Source organism: Alosa sapidissima, chromosome 12, assembly GCF_018492685.1.
Source record: "Alosa sapidissima isolate fAloSap1 chromosome 12, fAloSap1.pri, whole genome shotgun sequence".
Classification (NCBI taxonomy): domain Eukaryota; kingdom Metazoa; phylum Chordata; class Actinopteri; order Clupeiformes; family Clupeidae; genus Alosa; species Alosa sapidissima.
Window position 1 is genome coordinate 9,602,732 of NC_055968.1, and position 25,292 is coordinate 9,628,023.

General features: G+C 43.0%; 1 protein-coding gene across 3 annotated transcripts; it reads right to left on the reverse strand.

Annotated features, from left to right (window-relative positions):
• Positions 1–3,035: 3,035 nt before the first annotated feature.
• On the reverse strand, positions 3,036–6,721 carry LOC121677665. 3 transcript variants are annotated; one of them, XM_042056560.1, is made up of 12 exons: positions 5,952–6,721; positions 5,749–5,856; positions 5,492–5,578; positions 5,277–5,372; positions 5,098–5,184; positions 4,904–4,987; positions 4,724–4,807; positions 4,534–4,629; positions 4,349–4,423; positions 4,146–4,262; positions 3,950–4,033; positions 3,036–3,846 (listed from the first exon to the last, which is right to left on the reverse strand). In XM_042056560.1, the coding sequence occupies exons 1-12, from the start codon at positions 6,475–6,477 to the stop codon at positions 3,191–3,193; spliced, it is 2,100 nt and encodes a 699-aa protein (XP_041912494.1). In that variant the 5' UTR covers positions 6,478–6,721; the 3' UTR covers positions 3,036–3,190. The 3 variants fall into 3 exon arrangements, with proteins under 3 accessions (XP_041912494.1, XP_041912495.1, XP_041912493.1); XM_042056561.1 differs by having other exon boundaries at positions 4,191–4,262; positions 4,349–4,426; XM_042056559.1 differs by having other exon boundaries at positions 4,349–4,426.
• Positions 6,722–25,292: the final 18,571 nt, after the last annotated feature.

The following is a 25,292-nucleotide window of genomic DNA, read 5'->3' on the forward strand; positions in this document are numbered from 1 at the left end:
CTCAAAGGATTGGACTCTAGATCCTGCCTTGTAGGTGAAATGTTGCCATCTAGTGGTACTGTTTGAGTTGCACAGGAGGCAAGAGTATATTTGAAGAGTTCAGATGCAAAACCCTCTAAATCCGTCTGAGCACTTTTCTTTTAAATGAGCATTTAAATTCAGGCTCCTATAGGTTTTTGCCTATAAATCGATATTTCAGACCAGGAAGAGAGTGGTATTTAGTGGGTTTAGAAGTTAAATTATTTGATTAGCGTATACTATGTGTGGAGAGCATCCCCTCACCATCTTTATCTCATTTTTGACATAGGTGGCATTTAGAGGCTTTTGCATCTGAACCCTTCATTTCCAGTGTCATAGGTCAGTTGGACCAGAGGGTCTGCAGATCCAAATTTGGCCTAAAATGTAAACATCTGATTTAAGATAGTTTAAGTATAAGTATAGTTTAAACATCTCTACATAAACAGTCTGTTTTACTGTAAGATAGACAAATTGATGCACAGGCACCATGCATGCACACACATGCAGACACACACACACACACACAGAGAGACACAATCACACAGACGTCCAAGCAAGAATGTGCGAAAGTAAATGAGAAATTGCTTTTTTAAAAGTGTAATTAGTGACATTTAATGAACAACAGCATGTTATCTCTCTCCACTACCCTCTGTGTGTGTGTCTGTGTGTGTTTGTGTGTGCGTCAGGCTCGTAAATGCAGGACTGATTCCTCGCAGTTGTCTGTTTATTCCTAACAGGTTTTTAAGACCTCACACAGTGATAAAATCACTCAGCTGAGAATGGACCTGATGAAAATAAATGTCTGTCAAGATGTTCTGCCATCAGTACACAGCACGTCATCATAATGCACAGAGAGAGAGCGAGACACACACACACACACACACAAATGCAAACTCACCAAGACTAATTTCAGTTTAGCAATAAAGATAACATTAAGTTGTAGATTGCCAACCCCAGGCGCCAATATATGCATGCATGAACACACATATACACCCACACACACAGAGAGAGACACACACACACAAGTCTGTGCACACACTATTTCTGAGGCAATAAAGTCTGGTAATGAACAGGTTTAATAAGACCGAGTCAATAGAGAGTAAGATACTTCTGGAAGAAGCCAAGAAACTCATCAAGTACATGATTGTGTCTGTGTGTGTGTGTGTGCGCGCGTGTGTTTGTTGCTGTGTGGGTCTGTATCTTTGTGTGTGAGTGTGTGTGAGAGAGAGTGTTATCTAATCAGGGTTTTCCTCGAATTTGGGTGGATAAGTGCTCAGCTAGTGCAGCGAGTCTGATCTAGCTATTTCTCTTGGCAAGCAAGAGGTGGGTAGGTGTCAGAGACCAGGTCAGAGGGGGAGAGCAGAGCACACGTCTGTTCTGTGGCGATAACAGTGTTTGTGCATTAATGTCTGGGCATGTGGGTGTGTTTACGTTTGTGGCTTTCAGTTCCATATCCTACGCTATTAGCATTGCCTTCTGGTTGAAGTGCAGCCTTGGATTGCAGCAATGAATGTTTGTGATTCAACCAGAGGTCATCTTCCTGCGCACGCAGAAAATCAATGCACAGAACGAAGATCTTGACAGTATATAAGTATATATACTCTTTTGATCCCGTGAGGGAAATTTGGTCTCTGCATTTATCCCAATCCAAGAATTAGTGAAACACACTCAGCACACAGTGAACACACAGTGAGGTGAAGCACACACTAATCCCGGCGCAGTGAGCTGCCTGCAACAACAGCGTCGCCTGGGGAGCAGTGAGGGGTTAGGTGCCTTGCTCAAGGGCACTTCAGCCGTGCCTACTGGCTGGGGTTCGAACCGACAACCCTCCGGTTACAAGTCCGAAGCGCTAACCAATAGGCCACGGCTGCCCCAGTACAGTAGTCTCTTGACAGCATCGCTTCTTGGAATCACCACTCTGCATCATCTCTCTCTCTCTCTCTCTGTCTGAACAGGTCATTTAGTAAGTGTGATATATATATATTTTTAAAACATTTCTTTTTGAAGAGAGACATTTTTCTCTTTTACTTTTTGAAGAGTGTTCTCAGCAGACTCTTTAAGGGAAGTTGAGGAGTGTTTGAGTGTGTTTGGTGAATATTGAAGATGATAATCTCGGTCTGTAATGAGTCCCACAGGGAACGGGCAACATGAAGGCTCATTTGAAAAATCTCAGGCCAAATAATTGCGAATGCAGAAAAAGGAGATTCGTTCAAATAAAGAGTGGAGTTCAGGCGCTTCAAAATGGTCGAAAATGTGTGTTGTTGACAGCAGGGATATTTGTATATTTCATCAAAACAGAATAATAGACTTAGCAGAGTTAAATTACTTACAATAATACAAAATTCATGTTTTGCAGAGATGAGATGTAAATTTCCACGATATGCAGGGGAAAAGTGCACTTATATCAATTAATTTGGTGATAAATATTGCATTGCTTATTAAATTTCTTACATATATTCATGTAGCAATTAAATATAATGTGGACTCATGAAAGGAATGTATTGAAAATGTACATATTCATCGCATAAGATAAATAACCATGTCATAAAAATGGCTTCTTTATTGCCACACCCTGTTACACACTGACTGACATTCAGTTTCCAGTGATGTCCTGTTCTGACTATCAATAACTGTCCTGGAAGGTCTCAAAATCTTTGATGCTTCTACAGCATAATAACATCCGATGCAAGGACCTATATGAATGAAGAGAATGATTAGAGGCCAAGTGTAGGGTCACACACACTGGATATCTAGGTGGAGTGGACAATTCTAGCCATTATAATAATGACTCAACAATGTGAACCTTTTATGGACACAAACACACACATATATGCTAGAGTCAGTAGAGATAGAACTGAAAGAAGTAAAGAATGTATTTAGGTCATCTTCAAGAACATGTACCAGCAAGTTGTTCAAGATGTTCATCTCAACTGAGGTCATATGGAGATGTACACATTGTTGTTATTTTGTTTTATCTGTTATATTTTATAGTGAATACAGACAATCCAACCAAAATATCATTATATTATTTTTTATTGATTTTTTTGGATTATTAATAATAAAGAGTGATAATGATTGTGATTTTGATTTAATGTGATAAAAGGGAGATTTTGTAGCACAGTAGAAGTCTACAAGACTCCAGCAGCAGCAGCAACCTTATCAGGCAGGCTAATCATGACTGTGCTTCCTCTGCTTGTGGTCTTCTATTGCAGGTCTCCTCCTCAGTCTCTCCTGTCCACTGCAGGTCCCCTCCTCGGGCCAGCCCAGTACCAGTACCCATCTCTACCATACCAGCCATGCTCAGCCTGACTCTCCTGCTCCCAGGCCCTGTTCCACCAAGCTCTGGTTCCTCTCTCCATCCTTCCATTCCAATCTGTGTTATCTCTCTCTCTCTCAATCGGTTCCTTCCCATGTCCTGGGGCTGTTTGTTCCCGTGCCTCTGTGCTGGGGTGGTCACCTCCTGTCCGCGCCTCTGTCCTCTCTCAGTTGGTGGTTTTCTTTGCCTCTCCACCCTCTCTCCCTTCTTGTCCTCTCGGACAGGCTGATGGCTGGATTGTTTTCTGTGTCCACTGGGCCCAAACCTCTGTCCCCTCCACTGCCTGTCCACAGCAGCGGGTCTCCATTGGTCTTTCCCCAGCACGTTGTTTCCTGCTTGGTCGCCCTGCCTCTCGGGCTCCTTCCTTTTCTCGTTGTCTACGTCTTGACCGCCTGGGTGGTCACTCTCCCTGGTCTCTTTAGCTTTCGCTCCTCTCTTGGCTCCCCTGCCTCGCTTTCCTCTCCTCGTCTTGTGTTTGTGTTTGTGTTCAGCTGGTAAAACACTCTCCTTATCTATATATTATGTACATTGAAAGGAGCAGAGGTTCAGGGTTGAAAACAGTAATGTTTTGCATGTCATGGAAACTGCTTATCTGCTATTAAGACTGCTGTGTACCTTCCTGTGCTTCTTTGTCCTCCATCTTGTCTTTGGCGGCAGCTTCTCCTACACTCAGGTGCCCAGCTTGAGCCAGTGGCAGACCTACAAGCAAATGAATACGCGTAAAGAATCTTAGCTGACATGTATCTATCCTCCTTTCAGTTTGCAACCAGATCAGTACACTAGTGGCAGTGACATCAGCTCTTTTTTTCACCCTCAAGAAGTTGCATGTCCGGCTTGATGTTATGTGCTGCTTCACCTCCATCCAAGTGCATAGCCTCAGTTTTCTCCTTTTCCTCCTTTCTAACCACGTCCAGTTCTTTGATCAGATCTAATGCAGACATGGAAGGCATTATAGGGAATGTTGGGATATTCGCTTATAGGGAAAGCTGGGATCCATTTTGTCATTTTACTTACTCAGGTCAGTGTCCACCATATCCAGAATACCCTTAGGCTCTATGTGGGCCATCTCAGTGGCAGCTTTGTCCCGCTCTGCTGACAGAAGTGAAGTAAAATGCATGTAAATTTGATTAAAATCAATGTTAGACAGCATGTGTTTAAATGTTGATCTGTTTGCTATTCCACTCTTACTCCAGACTTACTCAGAGCAGAGTCTACGTTGTCCAAGAGATCAGTAAGCACAGCTTTCGCCACAGACGTGCCCTCCTTCTCTTCTCCTTTCAGTGTTGTGGTCAAATCTAAAGCATCAGTGAGCAAGATACATCAGTACCAATCCTGGGAGAATTGAACCAAATTCTGGGATGTCTGCTCTTTGTCGTATAGGCTACTCACTCAGATTAGAGTCCACGTCTTCAAGAATGTTGTTCAGGACAGTCTTTATTTCGGATATCACTTCCTGCTTTTCTTCTTTTAGCTCTGTTGTCAAATACAAAGCAATCATATTAAAGTTACCTAACCATTAGAAGTATTTGATGATTAATCATCCAGGGATTTCCGTGTTGATAAACTCACTCAAAGCAGAGGCTACGCCATCCAGGAGGTCATCAAGAACAGAAATCGCTTCAGCTGTTCCCTCCTCTCTTGCTCTTTGTTGCTCTATTTTCAAATATACAAAAATCCAAAAAACACACAGAAGTCCATTACTATCAGAACTAGGCAATATACCTCAATCCTGGAAAGTTCATCAGTAGCCCTACTACACTCACTTGAGACACAATCAACTTTGACTAAAACATCAGAGAGGACGGCCTCCACCTCACGGTCCCTCTCTGCTTTCTGCTCAGCTTCCAGATCTGAAAAAGGAAATTATAAAACATGGGTTATTGCAAGTAATGCTGGAAATCTTGTTCAAGTATTGAGTAGTTCTGTAGTTCCTTGAACTTACTCATAGCATTATCCACCCCATCTGGAATGTCATTTAGCATGGCAGAGACGTCAGTGGCGTCCTCCACATTCCTGTGAATCTTGGTAGCAGCTTGATCTAGTTCATTAAACCAATTAAAATCAATCAATGCCAAGACCTTCATTAACTGCACAGTAGCTCATTACTAGATAGTAGTGTACATAAATGCTGGAATCTTCATTGTGTACTATACTCACTTGAGATGGAGTCAACCTTGGCTACCATATCAGAATGGACTGCCACTACTTCACTGTCCTTCTCTCCCTGCTGCTCTCCTGTCAGAGCTGAAATAGGGAATAAAAAAAAGTGAAATCAGTCCTGCCCAGCAACTGGAGAACTGAAATGGTGGCGTGTACTGTATCTATACAGTAGTGAACAAAGGTTCATTAAAATCAATACCAAGCACTTTGATCAAAAGCTGGAGAATGTGTTTGGTAAGTTATAGTCTACTCACTCATATTAGAGTCAACCTTGTCCAACAGGTCATCCAGGACAGCCACCATACAGGATATGTCCTTTTCCTTTTCCTCTGGATTGGTCACCCCAGCTGCTTTAACTAGCCCTACAGCAAGTCATTTGCAGATAAGTTAGCTCAACTCCACCCTCAAGTGTTTAGATTTGCATTTGGAAGGATCTGTGCTGTGTCACTGTACTCACTCAGAACACATCCGGCCTCGCTTAGGATACCATTGACCTTGTCCACGCTGTCAGTCATGTCAGCCAGTAGGTCGATAAGCAGGGCAACTTTCTCCTTTTGACCCTTCTCCTTCATTGGACCATTTGCAGCCGAGTCTCCATCCTGCTGCTCAGCGTTGTCCAGACCAGCTGCTGCCCTTCCTCCATCTGCAGACTTCTCCGCTCCTTTCTCTGCCTCTGGGTCCACCCTCTCCGGGGCCCCATTCAGAGCCTCAGCGGCCTCATCCTTGCCGCCCGCCTCGCCTCCGTTCCCGGCTCTCTCCAGCTCCGTTCTCTTCAGTTCCCTCAGGAGAACCTTCCTCAGCTTCTTCTCATTCTTACGGTCCTCATCGGGCTGAATGCCCAAAGCCTCCAGCTCTCTCTTCAAGTCCTCAAGTTTGTACTTCTTGAGTTTCTTCCTAATCTCCTGGGTGCTCTCCACCACCCCGCCATGAACTCCATCCACTGGCACTGCAGTGCAGCAGTTAAGGAAGCGGAAAAATCCCATTCACTCACCAAAAAGGTGTCCAGCTATATAAAAATATATATAGATGTGACTATTTTCCAAGCTATATAAACGCTATTTAAATAAATCTGAACTTGAATTTTGAGCAAACCAACTATCCTCTGCAGTGTCTCAGCAAAGAGTGAGGTAGAATTTAGATTTACCTTCAGGTATGTTCTATGTTCTATCATGATGTGGTTTGGTTACTTTTATGACATAAACAGAACCTTTGTTATGTAATGGCTAGTTACGGTTACTAGGTTAATTCTACAGTAGGCCTAAAAAGAATGTTGGCAATGCACCAGGCATTTGCCTTGAATAAAATGTTAATATAATAATTTATGCACAACATAGCCCTTCTGAATCAAATGGACATCAAATATGGTGTTTGTAGACATATAGAAATGTTTTTGAAAGTATTTTTTACTAAGTGCCATTTTTATGTTCAGCAATGCTGGTCATGTCTCCTCCTGGCCACAAGAGGGCATGCCGTACACAAACTACATCATCATTCTGACAGTCCCCACAGCCAGGCCTACCAGGAGGCCCCAGAAGGCATCCTGGAGGACATTTACACACACACACACACACACACACACACACACACACACCGTTTTTGAGTTCACTACCGCTCATTACTGACAAATGTAATGTGATTACAGTAACATGTTACTTTGTACGTTACACCCCACTCTGGTGCCAGCCCAGCAAGGGAACTCTATTTTCAGCCTCTAGCCTGCACAGCTGTACAGCCTGCCTGACCAACTCATAGTTAAGGGGCTGGAGAAAAAATGAGGAGTTAGAGGGTGAGGAGAGAGAGAGTGTTTTAGATAAAAAAAAAGAGTGGAGGAGTAGGACAGAGAGAGAGAGAGAGAGAGAGAGAGAGAGAGAGAGAGAGAGAGAGATGGGTGTTTTAGGCAGAACAAGAGAGTGAAGGAGTAGGAGAGAGAGAGAGAGAAAATGGTATTTTAGTAACAAAGAGAAAGCAGGAGAAAGACAGAGAGAAAGAGAGAATGGAAGTGTGTGTGTGTGTGTGTGTGTTGAGAGCAAATTCCCACCTCCTTTGTCAAAACTTCGATAAGCACAATGAATGGTTCTGCTGATTCTCCTTTTCCATTCTGTGGCCCTGCAGCAGCACAAAAATAATGACATACAGTATTCTTTGCAGACACAGAGCTGTGTTTTCCCTCACATTTTTCTTCTGCCTTCAATTCCTACAATTTTGTAGATGTGCATGTAGTGAAGGTGTGCATAGGTACATGTGTGAGAAATAAACATATAGATAGATAGATAGATAGATAGATAGATAGATAGATAGATAGATACAGTAGATAGATAGATAGACAGACATTTATTGGGAAATGCAGGCATCCAGTGCCTTGTATGGTTATGGGATTTGGCAGATGCTTTTGTTCAAAACGATATACAAAATAACAATACAATAGGCACATTTAACAGTAAGCAATTTAAAAAGTTGGTTAGACTACATTAAGGACAATAGCAACAATAAACAACAATGTCAATTATATAACACTTACAGAACAAGAGAGTGTATACGATAGGCCTCATGTCTTAACCTTCACCATATACCCAACCCTGATAGGAATGAGGGTCTGATTCCACCATACAATGTTCATTCTCATTTCCTCACAGGATGGTACAGTATTCCAGTGGGGGGGTCTCTCTCTGATCCGCATCATCCACAGATTAGTGCACCTGCTTGGTTCTCCAACTACGGCCTTGAGCTCTGTCAGAGAGACACAAACAAGAGAAGCTCCCATCACAGCTCCATGATTCCTGACTTAATTCCTGCACACTGCCTCCTCCTCCTCCTGTCAGGGCTGCCCTGGGGTGCTTAACATCCTGCTTCTCTTCTCATATTGATCGTCAGTGATGCCCTTGGTGAGATGGGTATTAGTTGTGTATGAAATTGTATGAGCATGAGATAACCCCCTCACTTGCACATGCAAGCACACACACACACACACACACACACACACACATACTCACACACAAGCAAAATGAAAACAATACTATTATGCTTTTGCAGAACCAAGGCCACCTGAGTGCAGTTGAGTGGAAGTGGCTTCTTCTGCTCTTCAGGAAGAGCACTAAGACAACAATCAATCCAAACCGCAACAGGCACCTCCTAATGAAAAAGAGGAAAACAACTGAAGAGTGAAAAAGAGAAAAAAAACTAAATTCTTCTTCCAAATGCTTACAGCAGAGAGGAACGGACAAACAAATCAAATACACATTACCTGAAAGTAAACATTTCTGTTATGTCATTACATAGAATAGAGAAGTCTCTGTACTTGTACTTACTGCACAATGACAATAAAGTTGAATCTAATCTAATCTAATAATCAGTGCGGTTGAATGAAAGAAAGGCAGAGAGATAGCAAGACGAGGAGAAGGATGGAGACACACAAACAATAGCCACGTTTACATGGACAGTTTTTTTTGTCTTTCTGATGAAACTATTGTGATTGAAAAATCTGTGCCGTCTGTTTACATGGGGTACGTTCTATTCTGATCAGGTGCTCTCTCTCAAACGGAATAGCCGTTGTTGCCTACTTCACTGGTACTTGTGACTGACAATAAAGAGCACTACTACTACTACTACTTTTCCTTGAGAAGATACAGCAGGCAATCCCATTCGCCTTATTCATCCGGCGGCCATTGTAAACCAGAACGAGGCTACTGGGTACACTTCAGTCACTTCAGCCATCACACATCAGTCCAGCAGATGTCAGTAAAGCACTCTGTTTGCAAACTGCCAAGAAAAAACTGGCCTGCTGTGAGTTTTTTTGTTGGCAGTTTGCAAACAGAGTCAAAGGTGAAATTGAGCTATACAAGGCTGTTAAATTACCCTGGAAATCCATAGTTCTCGCAAGAGCACAATGGAATTGTCTCTGCGAGACACTCTGGCAATGAGCAATAGACCTGTCCGGAATAAGTCCCACCTCCGAAACAGCCGTGTCCACCCAACTTACGGATGTCGAATTTCTATGCGAAATAACATGGCGTTTCGAAATATTATACCTGTCAAACATCTGTAGCAGAGGGGGTTACAGCGGAGCGAGAGGCGCAAACGTTCAACAATTTCCGCGTTCGATTATTGCAGGGGGGGGGGGGGGGGATCCCCCTTTATGCGGACCAGAGTAAACCCTCGCTGCACTAATGTCAATGGAGACTTGTGGAATTTTACCAATATATTGGTCATTATGTCTTTCTGGATTTGTTGAGGGTTTTTTGGAGAATTTTGTCATAATCTGTAAGTGTTTGGGTTAGGTAAGGTAACATTTTAAACTGAGAAGTGTGATTTCTTTGAAATGACAACTAGCTGAATAACATTACTGACATTAGTTAAAGTGGATAGTTTATACTCAAGTGAATTTGCAACAGTATATTAAGTTTAAGCGAAGTCCTTCAACTACCAGTCACTTGTTAGCGCATAGCTGTATTGCCATAGCTACTCCCATCCACTTGTATAGCATTTTAAGCTAGCGTTAGCTAGCTAGCTCAGTTCACATGACTAATTAAATTATCATGTCCTAAAGAATGATTCATTGGTATCATACATGATTATAGACAACAATACTGTGAACACAATTATGTTTATCTGTTCTTATTGCTTATTAAGAGAGAAAGTTTTTTTTAGTGACGTAAGGTGACACTCCCACTTATGCAGACCGGAACTGTCCCGTTTTGCTCCCATAGTAATGAATTAAGTATAAGTATAAGTATATATACTTTTTTGATAATTTGGTCTCTGCATTTAACCCAATCGGTGAATTAGTGAAACACAAACAGCACACAGTGAACACACAGTGAGGTGAAGCACACACTAATCCCGGCGCAGTGAGCTGCCTGCTACAACGGCGGCGCTCGGGGAGCAGTGAGGGGTTAGGTGCCTTGCTCAAGGGCACTTCAGCCGCAGCCCACTGGTCGGGGCTCGAACCGGCAACCCTCCGGTTACAAGTCCAGAGTGGTAACCAGTGGGCCACGGCTGCCCAATTACGTTGCTCTATCTTGCTAGTAATCAAGGATCTTTGTCTGTAGGTGGTGAAGTAGAAAAAAATGGCGGGCCGATTGGCCTACACACTTCTGGCATCTAGTTTCCACTAGATTTTTTGATTGTCGGTGCCGTTAAAGTAGAAATATATCAGTAAGAAGCACTAAGCTAACGCACACTTTGGACGCCGCGACTCCCCGAGTCAAGGTTGCATAGCAACGGCAATGTTTCATAGTTTGTTTTCACCGAAATGGAGCTTGTGGCACCAGAGCCTGTCTACGGAGGTGGCACTAACCCTGCATGAAATCGTCACGTTTGATTGGTTGTTAATACATTCTGAAAATGTTACTGTTCTGATCAAGGTCATGCAATAAAGCTATCGACTCAATACGACTCTGCCTCCAATTCCTAGTCTGCTTATCATTATCTGTTCTTTGTGAGAAAAAAAAATGTTTTACTGTTTTTACTTTAATGTTTTTACAATTTACTTTTATAGACCACTGAAATCACGCGTGAAAATGACCATTACGTTAGGTTGTGACTGGTTGTGAGAGAGATCTAACGCCCTCCTCTGCCCGCGTACATCGGAACTAGCTCCTGGTTAGCATTAATAATCGTTTACTACTTTAACGGCACCGACAATCAAAAAATCTAGTGGAAACTAGATGGCAGAAGTATGTAGGGCAATCGGCCCACCAGCTTTTTCTACTTTGCCACCTACAGAGTTTGACAGGTACGATATTTCGAAACACCATGTTATTTCCCATAGACATTTGACGACTGGAAGTTGGGTGGACACGGATGTTTCGGAGGCGGGACTTATTCCGGACAGGTCTATGGTGCACATTACTTTTCCCCCTTGCATCCCGTGGAACCAATCAAATCGTATCTGATATAGGCGGGCCAGAGGCGAGCTAAACTGATGACAGCGCTGCAACGTTGGAAACATTGACCGTAGGGTTATCCAATTGCGTCAAAGTCCGGAATCATTCAGCGTAAACATTGGTCTAGTGTGATCCAATTGTGTGCAGTGAGATTTTCAAATGCATGCTTGGTGACGCCCCTCGAGTTGGGCCATTACATTATTCGTGGCCAGACCCTTAATCTTTCTAGATTACCAGGGTCTGGATTTTCCAGGCTACTGTTGAATCAGAATAGGAACGGACTGCATCACCTCTTTCATTCCGATTAAAATTCTGATTGGATCAGGCATTTTTATTCCAATCAAGCTGTTATTCTGTTTAATCAGATTAAAAGTGTCCAAGTAAGCGTGGCTAATGAGAAATATCTGGTGGGGGGGCTGCTGAGCAATACTGTAGGTGATGTGAGACGTGTTTTACAGTGGCTCCTGAAAATGTGGCATTTTATATGACATAATTCATCAACTTTCACGTTTATTTGACATATTTTGTGTACTGAGTAAAGATTATTTCAACCTACACAGATTGGACAGTTTACAATATCAAAGATGGCTGGTAAACCACCGAAAGACTCATCCAAAACGGGCCGCAATACCAAACCACGAGCGTCTCCAGAGGAGGAGACCTCAACCTTTTAGTCAACATCAGGGAAATGATGGAAGAAATGCGTTCTGACATTATTAGTAAATTTGACACCGTCGTGTCTCAGTCTGTGAAAAGGGAGATAACAGCGGTTCTGGAGCCATTTGAGAGTAAACTTCGCTCAGTGGGTGAAACTGTTGGCGAGCTAGAACGCGCTGCTAATGATCACAGTGACAGGCTAACGGAGCTTGAAGCTAAAGTTGCTACGTTGACCACTTTGGCTGATTCCCTTACTAAGAAATGCGATGACCTGGAGGGGCGTTCGAGATGGAATAATGCTGCTTTCGAGATGTCTCGTAAATCATCGTACACTCACCCGTACAACATGTACCAATGAGTGGCTTTAGGAACGCCTTTCTCTCGAGCCACGAGGGGCATTAGCAGGAGGCTAGTCATTGTTATTGTTTTGTGCTACATGTAGCCTCTAGCTAAACGGCTGGAAAACAAATTGTTACATTGTATTGCAGGCACAGCAAGACCGTGCAATGCATGAATTGGTGACCGGATTGAAGCAGCAATGTAATCTAGTGTGTAAGAGCATTACATCAACTTTAACATGACCAACACAGTACATATGCAAAAAAATACATGTCATCTCATCTCAACTATGGGCGCAGCCATGTTTGTTGTAAGGTCGTACGTCCACCTCGGGGTACCCTCAACAAAGATTGTTAAGGCGGAGCAAGATACTTCGTCGTAGTTCATGTCTATGGGCGCGAAATGGGGATCGAATCCTGTCTGCATAAAGAGGCGTGTCGATGACGTATTGACGAGCGTACGTTGCAACCGGCCAACAGCAGCTGCATAAATAACCGGCGCACACCTGATATAAGGTCGATTTTCTCCAGACTGGAATGCTCAAAAATGCTAAAAATGTACCTGAAATGTTCAGAAGGGTTTGAGGATCATGAAAACGTGCCCGAAATTCACATTCCTAACTCTATAGAACCAAGACCTTAGCATATGTGGTGAAATTCTGAGCTATGCCCATAGACTTCAATGGAGCAGTCGCTGCCTCTGCTCTGCATAAAGGGGGATTTTGACCCCCCCTCGTGCGATCCGGGTTCCCGGAAGTGGCTCCTGATGAAATATCTTGCTCCGCCTTAACAATCTTTGCCCTCAAGTACTCCGAGGTAAAGTGGGCGTGCCTGCCCAAAATGCCGCAAGAAAGCTGGGTAATTTACACTTTCCAACTCGGGCGGCAGATTTACGAGACATTTACAAGACATCTCGAAAGCAGCATAACATACGCTTGTTGGGTCTGCCTGAAGGCTCAGAGGGGAGGCAACCCACTGACTTCACAGCCCAGCTACTTCAAGATCTACTTGGTCTCCAAGACAAGCCAGCCCTTGACCGGGCGTACAGATCTCTTCGCATTAAACCCAAGGAGGGGGAACCTCCACGACTTCCACTTATCGCCAGGGTGAGCCAATTTCAAGTCCGCAACGACATCCTACGGCGCGCGTCGCAAGCGAACTCTCTGGTTTATCAAGGGAAAAGAATTTCCATCTTCCCCGACTTCGCCCCGGCGGTGGCTAAGAGACATTTGCTCCAGTGAAAAAAGTGTTCCATGTCTGTCCAAATGTCAAGTTTGGTCTGCGCTTCCCGGCTACTCTACAGATCACTCTACCAAGCGGCGGTGTTGAAAGGTTTGAGGATCCTGACATGGCATTAGAGTTTGTTAAGAAAAACATTCAGAACTTTGCTGCTCCGGAGACTGGTGAATAAGTCTAGGTTGATTCTTTTTTTTTTTTTTTTTTTTTTTCAAACTTTGTTTATTAAGCAAAGTGATCTCAAACAATGTTTCACATTCATGTACAGTTTTCTTTTTTTTGAAGAACAATCAACCCCCAAACATACAAAAGAACAAACATACATACATGTAGACAAACAAAAACCTACACATCCGACAGAAAATGCTAAATACAAGATATAACTAATAGCTAAACAACTTCATATACATAGCCACAGACAAATATAGCATATTAAACACGCTCAGTATGTCTCCTTCAGGTGTTGGAGTCTGGAATAAGTGAGACATCAGACTTGTTGACATACTCAAAGAATGGTCCCCAAAGATTCATAAACATATCACTTCTACCTGTAATTGACATTCTGATTTTTTCTAGTTTGAGAAAGTAAAGGATGTCCCTAATCCAACGGGTGTGTGAAGGTGGTATAGATGATTTCCAGTTCAAAACAATCAGTCGTCTCGCCAGTAGGGTGGCAAAAGCAAGAACATCTTTCTTAGATTTTGCAAAAGAAGCCAAAGAATATGTGTCTTCAAGGAAGGGGCGGGTGCCAAATAGCGCAGTACAGTAAGTGCATTGGGTTCAAGATTTTCACCCAGTACTTCTGACAAAGTGGCAAAAATGTCTGACCAGTAACTGTATAAAGAGGGGCAGTTCCAAAACATATGTACAAGGTTCGCCGTAGACCGCTGGCATCTATCACAAGTTGCAGTTACTCCATCATACATTCTGGCCAATCTAACTTTAGTGTAATAGACACGATGTACCACTTTACATTGGATGAGAGCGTGTCTAGCACAGATAGAGGATTTATGTATTCGCTGCAATATCTCTGTCCAAATTTCTTGTGAAAATGCCATCCCCAAGTCCTCCTCCCACCTCCCTTTTATAGAGTACAGTGTACAGGTGTTCAGGATTGAGAAGATTAATGTGATCATAAATATAAGATACGGAACCTTTAAGAGTTTGTAGTGGTCTAAAGAACACATCAAGGGCTGTGTCCTCTGGTAGGGTGGGAAACCCAGGAAAAGTAGACTGAACAAAACAACGGACCTGCAAATATCTAAAGAAGTGCTGCTGAGGAAGTGAATATCTTTCTACAAGCTCCTGAAATGAAGCAAACACCCCATCAATGTACAAGTCCCTAAAATTGTTAATACCAAGACTTGCCCAATTTGTAAAGGCACTATCAACTAAGGAGGGAGGGAAAGCGTGGTTGGCTGCAAGTGGTGCATGAGTAGATAAGGTCTGTAGGCCAAAGTAGCGTTTAAACTGGATCCAAATTTTCAGGGAAATTCTTACAATAACATTTTTAGTGTAGGGAGACGTGGAGGACTGAATCGGAGTGTGCACTAAGGCATCCAGAGAAGCTGGATAAGTAGAGTTTGCCTCCATAGCCAACCACAGAGGGCAGGGGTCAAAAGTTCTCAGTTGAAGCCAATATTTAAGAATCCTAATATTCGAAGCCCAGTAGTAAAATCTAAGGTTTGGTAACGCTAGCCCTCCAAGAGGTTTAGGTCTTTGTAAGTATTGTTTATGCATCCTATGGGTCTTTTTATTCCAAACAAATTCTAAAATCAGACTATCTAGCTTGTGAAAGAAAGACTGTGGAAGAAAAAGAGGTATGCACTGAAAGAGATAAACAAATCTCGGGAGTATATTCATTTTGACAGAGTTGACACGGCCCATTACAGATAAACTAAGCAGTGACCAACGCTCAAAATCTTGCTGAATACGAGTCAGTAAGGGGACAAAGTTAGCCTTATATAGATCTTCAAATTTACGTGTGACTTGAACTCCAAGGTATGAAAAACTATTATGAGAAACTTTGAAGGGCAAACTGTGTAGGGGATACGTTTTGGCAGCAGTATTTATGGGAAATATCTCACTCTTATCCAGGTTCAGTGTGTAATGGTCACCCATTAAAATGATGTGTTTTATTTTGAGCATGTACTCATATGGTTTTGAATGTTACTGCTGGTATAATAGTAATTATGTGAGTCATGAACATTAGATAGGCTACCAGAAATTAAGTAAACACACGGGTATAGGACTGATTTTCACTCTGATAATGAGGAACTCCCATCAATTGGCCTGTCAATCAATGGGAGGCGTTCGTGGGACAGGCTCAAAGTTTTCTTAGGTTCTGGTATCACGTTAGGTAGGGGCAGCGCGAACAGGCCTATGTGTTTGACATGTTGGACTACGTGAGTGTGGAGTATCGTCGCACGGTCTCGGATTACCCTTTTTTGTTCTAAAGGACATTGTTGGATGCTTTGCCTTTTTTTCTATATGGGGATTACTCATCTGGACGGACGTTTGCCAACAAGGACAGGCTGGTGAGACGCGGGGTTTTTAAAACCGGACCGCCGTGTCCTTCCTTATTTTTTTGCGTTCGCGGAGAGGCTGCCACTTCGTAAAAGGACATTGTTTTGTTTTCTCGGACATTTAGTTATTCCACGGTCTTGACCTATTGAACAATATACTTGACAAATTGTTTTGTGGGTTGTTTTGTGGGTATTTTGGGGTTGCTGGCGCGATGCGCGCACTTTGTTTTGTTTATGAGTGAATGAATGGAGCTGGCCTATACTGTAGATTCCCGCCGGTACAATAATTCTATAAAGCACGGAGGTTTAACATTTGTGTCCTTGTGTTATTCAACCGTGTTTGGTAAAACATCCTGGGGTTATTGCTAGGACGATCCATGTTTGTATTTTTTGGTTATTTAACGCATGTCCACTACTTTGATTGCCAGCAAGTGTAATGGAATAGTCGCCCGCACCTTTTGATGCGTATTGTAGCCCTCGCTTTCGAAAGCATTAGAGAGCGTTTGTTACAAGTGTGTATCCAGATATCTTGCCAAAGTTTTTAAGTGTGTCAAGAGCAGCAGGGACAGACACCAGAAGATCAGAAACATATAACAAAAGATCATCGGCATATAGAGAGACCTTTGACTGAACACCATTTCGTAATATTCCTGTAATGAGCGAGTTAGACCTGAGAGCTATTGCAAGAGGTTCAATGGCAACTGCAAATAACAAAGGGCTTAAAGGACAGCCTTGTCTGGTAGAGCGATAGAGGCGAAAATACTCTGACTGAATGTTATTCGTCCTTACTGAGGCTTGAGGAGAAGAATATAATAGCCTGATCCATGAAATAAAGTTATCCCCAAAACCAAATCTCCTTAATGTATAGAAAAGGTAGTCCCAGGACACCGTGTCAAATGCCTTATGAGCGTCCAAGGATATGACCACTTCTTGAGTATTCGAAGTAGGTGCATTGTAGAGGGTGTTGAAAAGACGTCGGAGATTAGAAAATGAGTGTCTGTTTTTAAATAATTTAAAATAAGAGAGATAAATGCTTGAGAGAGTGTTTGTGGGAGGTCACCAGACTTAAATGATTCGTTGAACATGTCCAGTAACAACGGGGCCAGTTTAATCCAAAACTTTTTGAAAAATTCAATTGGATAGCCATCTGGCCCTGGACATTTACCATTTTGCATTGAGATCGTAGCTACATTGAGTTCAGCAAGAGTAATGGGTTTTTCTAAAGATTCCGCAGATGTCTCATCAACCAAGGGAATCTCCAGGTTGGTAAAAAACGTGTCAAAGTCAGGTAAGGCACTCTGATCATATGAATAAAGAGACATGTAAAAGTTCATGTAAAAGGCATTGTTTATCTCCACTGGATCAGTAGAGATACCATGGTCTGTTTTAATTTGTGGAATGCAATGGGATGCTGATGTCTGACGTAGTTGGTGTGCTGACAATTTGCTGGCCTTATCTCCATGCTCATAAAATTGAGACCTAGACTGAAGCAAGAGTTCAACTGTGCGATCAGTCATAATCAAATCAAATTCGGCCTGCAAAGAAAGGCGTTCTTTATAAACCTCTGGTGATTTTGATGTGGCATACAAGCCGTCAAGTTCAGATATTCGTTTAGTTAAGTTTCCTCTCAAACCCTGCATAGGAAATTATCTGTCCCCTAATATATGCCTTCAGGGCCCCTCCCACAGTACTGTAGCAGACACATCTGGGGTTCTGTTAATGCTCACAAAAAGGTCAATTTGTTCAGACACAAAATTCACAAATCCTTCATTTAGAAGCAGCCGTGCGTTAAGCCGCCAAGGCACATGTTTAGGGGTGGGCATTTTAAATTGAATATTCATAGAGATGGGAGCGTGATCAGAGATGGCTATAGCATCATACTGACAAGAAGATACAGATGAAAGCATCCTGCTATCAAGTAGAAAATAATCAATACAAGTAAAAGTGTGATGAACAGGGGAAAAGAATGAGTAAACTCTTTTAGAAGGGTTAAAAAAAACGTCAGATATCCAGAACTGAAAACTCTGCCATGAAGGATTGAATCACCTTAGCAGCCTTAGACAACGGACGGACCTTTGGCGATGACCTGTCCAGATAAGGGTCCAGCCAGCAATTAAAATCACCTCACAGTATTAAACAGTGCACTGACAGGTCAGGTAAAGTTGAGAAAAAATGTCTAAAAAAGCCATCATCATCATAGTTGGGGGCGTACACATTCGCCAGGACAACTGGTGTATTATAGATCTGACCAGAGACTACAATAAACCTACCATTAAGATCAGAGATGGTACTTGAATGAATGAAGGGGATAGATTTATGAAACAAGATAGCAGCACCCCTTGATTTACCTGAAAAAGAAGAATGATATATCTGTCCTATCCATCCTTTTTTCAGTTTTAGGTGATCTGAGCTTTTCAGGTGAGTCTCTTGTAAGAAAATGATGTGGGCACCCAAGTGTTTAAGATGATGAAATATCTTACTTCGCTTGATAGGATTATTGAGACCCTTACAGTTGAGACTGGTGAATCTAATTTCACACCCATTAGTTGTGGTGTGGTAGAGACATAACTAGAAAATGAAAGTAAACATAAATTCAACAATAAATGTCTGTGGGATGACACAATGCAGAAGTTAGCCTGAAGTGTAGGAACAAAAAACAAACACATACATACAACTAAACCCTGACCCCCCCACCCCCATCCACCCACGAAGGCTGAAGCATCCCCCCAAACCGGATGCGCGCCACATAATCCCTCTTAAGCAAACTAACTATCACGCCTTATACTCCACCGCCACCAACTGCTAAAGCAATAGAAGAGAGAAAGATAAAAAAAAACACCTTGGCGATGGAGATGTGACAAGAAGCAAATCAAACTGCAATGGAATTGCACATAAAGATGCTTAAGTAAACCGTAGGCCCTATAGGGTTAATTTTAGTGAACCATAGGTAAACGTGAGACAAAACAAGATACCTTGGGATTTAGAAAAAATAAATTAAAAAAAGATTATCCAACCAATGAGTCAGTCCTCCGGAATGGCCATCCACTTATGTAGATCGGCAGCATAGCGTTCATTCGGTGGAGTTGGTGTAGCCACCCCTTTTAATGTGTTTCTCGACAAATTCCGCTGCACGAGCCGCATCTGCGAAGGAGTGAGTATCTCCGCCCGGTAGAGATATATGAAGAGTTGCTGGGTAACGGAGCCCAAACTTCACCTCGGGGTAGGAGTGCAGAACCTTTTTCACCAGTGTGAATTCAGCACGCTTTTTGGCCACCGTTGGGGTGAAGTCGGGGAAAATCGAGATCCTCTTCTCCATGTAAGAGAGAGGAGATGATTCTGCTGCACGTCTCAAAATTTCGTTCTGTACTTGAAACAGATGGACTCGTACAACAAGTGGTCGCGGGGGTTTGTCATCCATGGGTCTTTCACGTAGAGTGCGGTGTGCCCGATCCACAGTGGGTTTCTCGTCGCGATAAAGTATTTCTTGTAAAAACTGGGACGTGAATGCAGTGGGCCGAGAGCCCTCGGACCCCTCAGGCAGACCGAGAATACGGATTTTGTTCCATCTCGAGCGTGATTCCAAGTCCTCGCATTTTTTGGTTAAGTCATCCACGGTGGCTGTCAGCTCGCTAACGGTAGCTTGCAGATTAGCTATTACCTCATCCTGAGAGTTAGCTGAACGTTCGAGGTCCCTGATTGTCTCACCATGCGAGGCCAGTTGAGTTTCAAGCGGTTCTAAAGCCGCAGTCACCTCCGTCTTGACCCTCTCCGACACGATAGACTCAAACTTGCCAATAACGTCAGTACGCATTTCGTCCATCATCTCCCTCATGCTAGTTAGCAGACTCGATTTGTTGGTGTCAGGGCTAGCCTTGCTGCTCTTAGCAGATTTAGCTTCGGATTTCCCTCGACCAGCCATTGGAGAATGTCCATAAATATAAACAAGGTATCAGGTTTGAGTATGAAATAAAACCCTATTGGCAAAGATGGTTGAAAAAGTGCAATAAAATATGTATAAAGTCACATTCCTGAGGAGCCAAAGCAGAACACGTCTACATCCTACTTGCTCCCCCTGGAGGCCCCAGTCTAGGTTGATTCTTAAATAATTTTTGTAGCTAGGCTATACGTTCTAATTTTGCTTATTTATAATGCTAGCCTATTTGTTTCACAGCTTCTGTAGTGACTTTTTGTGAAGGCTAGCCCTGGGACATTCTATTATTAGCCTAGGCTACTGTTGTTTTATTTTCTCTACATCAGCACTCGGTATAAGACTTAATTGTTAACAGTGCAGTTTGCACTTTACACTTTCCTTTGTGTCGCATTTCCTCACGCCTCTGTAGTTTAGTGTGTTTAAAACTAGAGGGCGATTGTGTTTATTAATAGGAGGGGTATGCACGCATCTCCACTAGGGAGAGGCTTATGTCGCAGATGGGGGGTGGGGGGCTATATAACTGTACTGTTGTATCCCTGGTATTGTCTCATGATTAAGCGGGTGGGGGGGTTATCCATGGATGTTTTTGTGTGGGAGGGGTGTGCGTGGTTTTTGTTTTTGTTTTTTGTTTGTTTGCTGTGTTATTCTGTTCTGTCTCCCTCCATCTTACAGTCAGGTGCTTTTGTTTTCCACAGCCACATGTCACTTATACTGCTTTACAGGGTAGATACTCTATGACTGAAGTCATGCTCCAACTTATGTCTTTATGGTGCAATGGTGAAAATGTAAAATTTGTCAGTTTTAACTGTAAGGGGCTCAATAATCCTTCAAAACGCAGTAAGGTACTTCACCATCTCCAACACTTAGATGCCCACATTGTGTACTTACAAGAGACACATCTCAGAGATAGGGACCAGACAAGGCTGAGGAGTGGATTGGTGGGGCAAGTTTATCATTCTTCATTCCTGAGCAAATCAAGGGGGGCAGCTATCCTACTTCATAAATCTATTCCATTTGAACACTCCAAGGTGATTTCTGACCCAAATGGGAGATTCATCATTGTTACTGGTCAGATGTATAACACCAATATAGTTTTGGCCAATGTTTATACACCTAATTGGGATGATGATAGTTTTTTCAAACGTCTGTTTTCAAAACTTCCTGATCTTTCAACGCATTATTTAATTCTAGGAGGAGACTTTAATACCTGGCTCAATCCGCAACTAGATCGTTCCTCCTCTAATAGATGTTCGCCATCTAAATCCTCCAAAATAATTCAAGCCTTTATGAACAAATTTTCTTTTTCCTTATTGATAACAAACTCCTTCCATCTGTGTCATCTTGTAAATACGAAGCAATCGTTCTTTCTGATCATTCTCCGGTGTCCATGGCGGTTTATTTTAAAGGCCATGTTGGATCGCGTGTTCCATGGAGACTCAATACAAGCCTCCTCATTGATCAGGATTTTGTTAATTTGATCATTTGTCAAATAGAACTGTTTGTTAGTCTAAACAAAACTCCTGGTGTCTCAGCCTCTGTTGTATGGGAAAGTCTGAAAGCTTATATTAGGGGGGAAATAATATCTTATGCAGCATATCAGAAAAAAGTCAGGACTGACCAACTCTCTATGCTAACTCAGCGTATATCTCAGCTTGATAGTGTATATGCAACTAATCCATCCCCAGATGTGTATAAGGAACGTTTATCTGTTCAAGCCGAATTTGATATCCTTATGACACAACGCTCCGCTGAACTCCTACTTTGAACCAGATCAACCTATTTTGAACATGGTGATAAAGCTAGTAAATTACTTGCACACCAACTGCGTCAGGCAGCCTCTTCCCATCAAATTCCTCAGATACAAACAGACCTGGGCAAGACATCTGACCCATTAGAGATTAATAATGCTTTCAGAGACTTCTACATGTCACTTTATGAAACCGAACAAACTTCCGCCTCTCCTGATTTCAATAATCTTTTTTTTAATGGTTTGGATATCCCTTCTATTGGGGAATTTGCTGCAGTTAAATTAGATCAGCCTATTACCGCAGAGAAGCTCAAGTCAGCACTCCTGACACTGCAAAGTGGTAAATGCCCAGGACCGGATGGGTATCCCACTGAGTTCTACAAGGTGTTTTGGGTCCAGCTCCCCCCTTTGCTATTGGAAATGTATAATGAATCATTTGAAAATGGCCTTCTTCCTCAGACTCTCAATCAGGCATCCATTTCTCTCATTCTGAAAAAAGACAAGGACCCCTTGGCCTGTGCCTCTTTTCGCCCTATAAGTTTACTAAATGTTGATTTTAAAATACTGTCCAAACTTCTGGCTCTTCGTCTAGACTCTATTCTTCCAACGATCATCTCACCAGACCAAACAGGGTTTATATGCAATAGACACTCTTTCTCCAACCTTAGGCAGGTATTTAATACCATTTACAATCCCTCCATCTCTCACATGGCTTTGATATCCATGGATGCTGAGAAAGCTTTTGATAGAGTGGAGCAGGCGCGTTGTTAGACCTGGGCATTCGGGGCTATAGCCCCGGATCTATGGGCCGTCAACAACAACAACAAAAACTCTAATCGTGAATGAAATAAATAGCCCCGTAGAAGAGACTTTTGTGTTTTGTGTCCATTGTGTGCATTAACAGCAGCGCAAGAAAATCTGACGTGATCTGGGCAGATTTAGAATCATTTGTTGCAAAATGTTACAATTTCAAGTACCTTCTCCTCTAAGCTATTACACATTGCTGTTTCGTGCTTCTACTAACTAGCCTTAGCGAAATAAGTGTACAGAAGGACAAATGGATATTAGAAGTTTCTTTAGAAAAAAAAGGGCAGAGCAGGGACAAGAAGTGGAAACTCACAGTGCATCATCTCCCGCAACCCAGGAGGACATTTCGATCAGCTCAGGTTCGTGAAACGCAGCCCTCAAAGACAACGTTGATCAATGCTGGTCTGATGTTACTAGCTAGCAGGCTACCACTGCACCTCACTAACTTGAAGGACACTTTGTTTGAATAACTAGAAAGAGACACTAACTTACGTTCTGTAGAATGGAATCACATTCTTCACCACCAACAAAAATTTTTTTCCATGACAGTATAGTAGTTGCGCCAGTCTTTTTTACCACAGGTTAGCAGTGCAGACTTAAGTCATTCACTGACGTTGGTATGATTCCAAGAAACGGTCGAATGTGACCTAGCAGCGAGTTGAGCGGAGCAAGCGGCAAAAGTTGAGCAGAGTTGAATGAATGAGGAGCGAGCGGTTTTCACAGACGGACTTTGGCTATAATACCTAACATCAAGGTATTCCCCTTCACCAATCCAGTAATTGTGTCCAATATTATACTTTCAGTGATCATTTGAAATACATAGTATTTCATAATAAACAAGACAGCAGTTTATATTGTGATTTACTATTGAATCATGGTCACATGTGCAGTAAATATGGTAAACCTGACCTCGTTTGAGGGGGCTTCCAAGCAATGCATGCTGGGCTTGATTTTGACAGAATGGAACTTTTTCTTTGGGCAAAAGTTTGTGATACACAACCCAAATGCATTGCTTTCAAGGCACCCATAGCCCATTTATTGAAGGTGATGACGTCCAAATGTTTATCCCGAGACGAACGCTCACACCTGTGCACTTGACAGAGGTGCGTGACGATGTTTATTCTACAGGCTATTTTAATGTCATATTTTGGGTGTTGTATGTGGTGCACTTTGGCAGAAGAGACGTTCTCCACACGGTCTTTAAACATCAAAATATTCGGAATGCCGTGACGTGAGTCATTACAATTGGCCTTCCTTTTCATTCTCAAAGTAGGAACTTCCGGTTACTACTTCCGGTACGATTGTCCTTCCTTTTCATTCTCAAAGTAGGAACTTCCGGTTGAGTGGCGCATGTAGATGCAGCGACTCCTTGCTTCTCCTGAACGTGCAGTGTTTTTTTTGTTGTTAAAATGTGTTTTTCGGAATGTTTATCGCATGAAACTACGTCGGAACGCATGTACAGCCGACAGCAACTGTTGCAGATACGGGAGGAAAACAACAGTATCGATGTTTTGGACATAAAAACAGAGATGCTGGCTGAACTGGGAATACTTCGCCTGCCTACCACAACAACGGACCCGTCTGCTTCACCTGGCCGGCGTCACCGCAAGCGGTGTGCCAGGACAAGGAAGAGAGGCAAGCGAGCTGGCGTCGGAACAAGGCTAGCAGCCAACCCAACTCGCCCAGCAATACCATCCATATTCCTGGCAAACGTAAGATCACTGGACAATAAGATGGACGACATTCGGTTGCTAAGATCAGCAAACAAGACAGTGAGTAACTGCTGCGTGACTTATCACTGAATCATGGCTCAACGATAACATCCCCGACTCTGCTATACACCTGGAGCAGCTAACGTGCTATCGAGCAGACCGAGCCCTAGCAGACAAAAGACGTGGTGGAGGAGTTTGTGTTTACACACATGATGCTTGGTGCCGAGACGCTACGGTAGTACACAGACACTGCTCTCCACTGGCGGAGTTTATGATTATTAAGTGCCGACCCTTCTACCTCCCCAGGGAATTCACCGCGATTCTGCTGGTCGCGGTGTACATCCCCCCCAGCAACAAAAACAGTGACAGGAGCATGGCACTGAATGAGCTGTATCGGGCCGTCAGTGAACAACAAAGTGAACACCCGGATGCCTTCACAATCATCGCTGGAGACTTCAATCACGCCAATCTCAAAACTGTACTACCAAAATTTCACCAACATGTAAACTTCCCAACAAGAGGACAAAACACCCTGGACCTTGTTTACACCTCACAGAAAGAAGCCTACAAAGCCAAACCCCTCCCCCATATCGGGCAATCAGACCACATTAGCATCCTACTAATGCCCCGATACAGACAAAGAGCAAAAGTCACCAAACCGGTTCTGAAGGAGGTGAGAATGTGGCCGGAGGGGGCCGTCTCACAACTTCAGGACTGCTTTGAAACAACAGACTGGGATATCTTCAAAACAGCTGCCACCCACAACAACCACATTGACATTGAGGAATACACAGACATTGTGACCTCCTACATCACCAAATGCATCGATGATGTTACAGAAATAAAACACATCACCACTCGGGCCAACCAGAAGCCATGGCTGACAGGAGACGTCCACAGACTGCTGAGGGCCAGAGACAAAGCCTTCAGAGCTGGAGATGTAGCTGGCCTAAGAACAGCGAG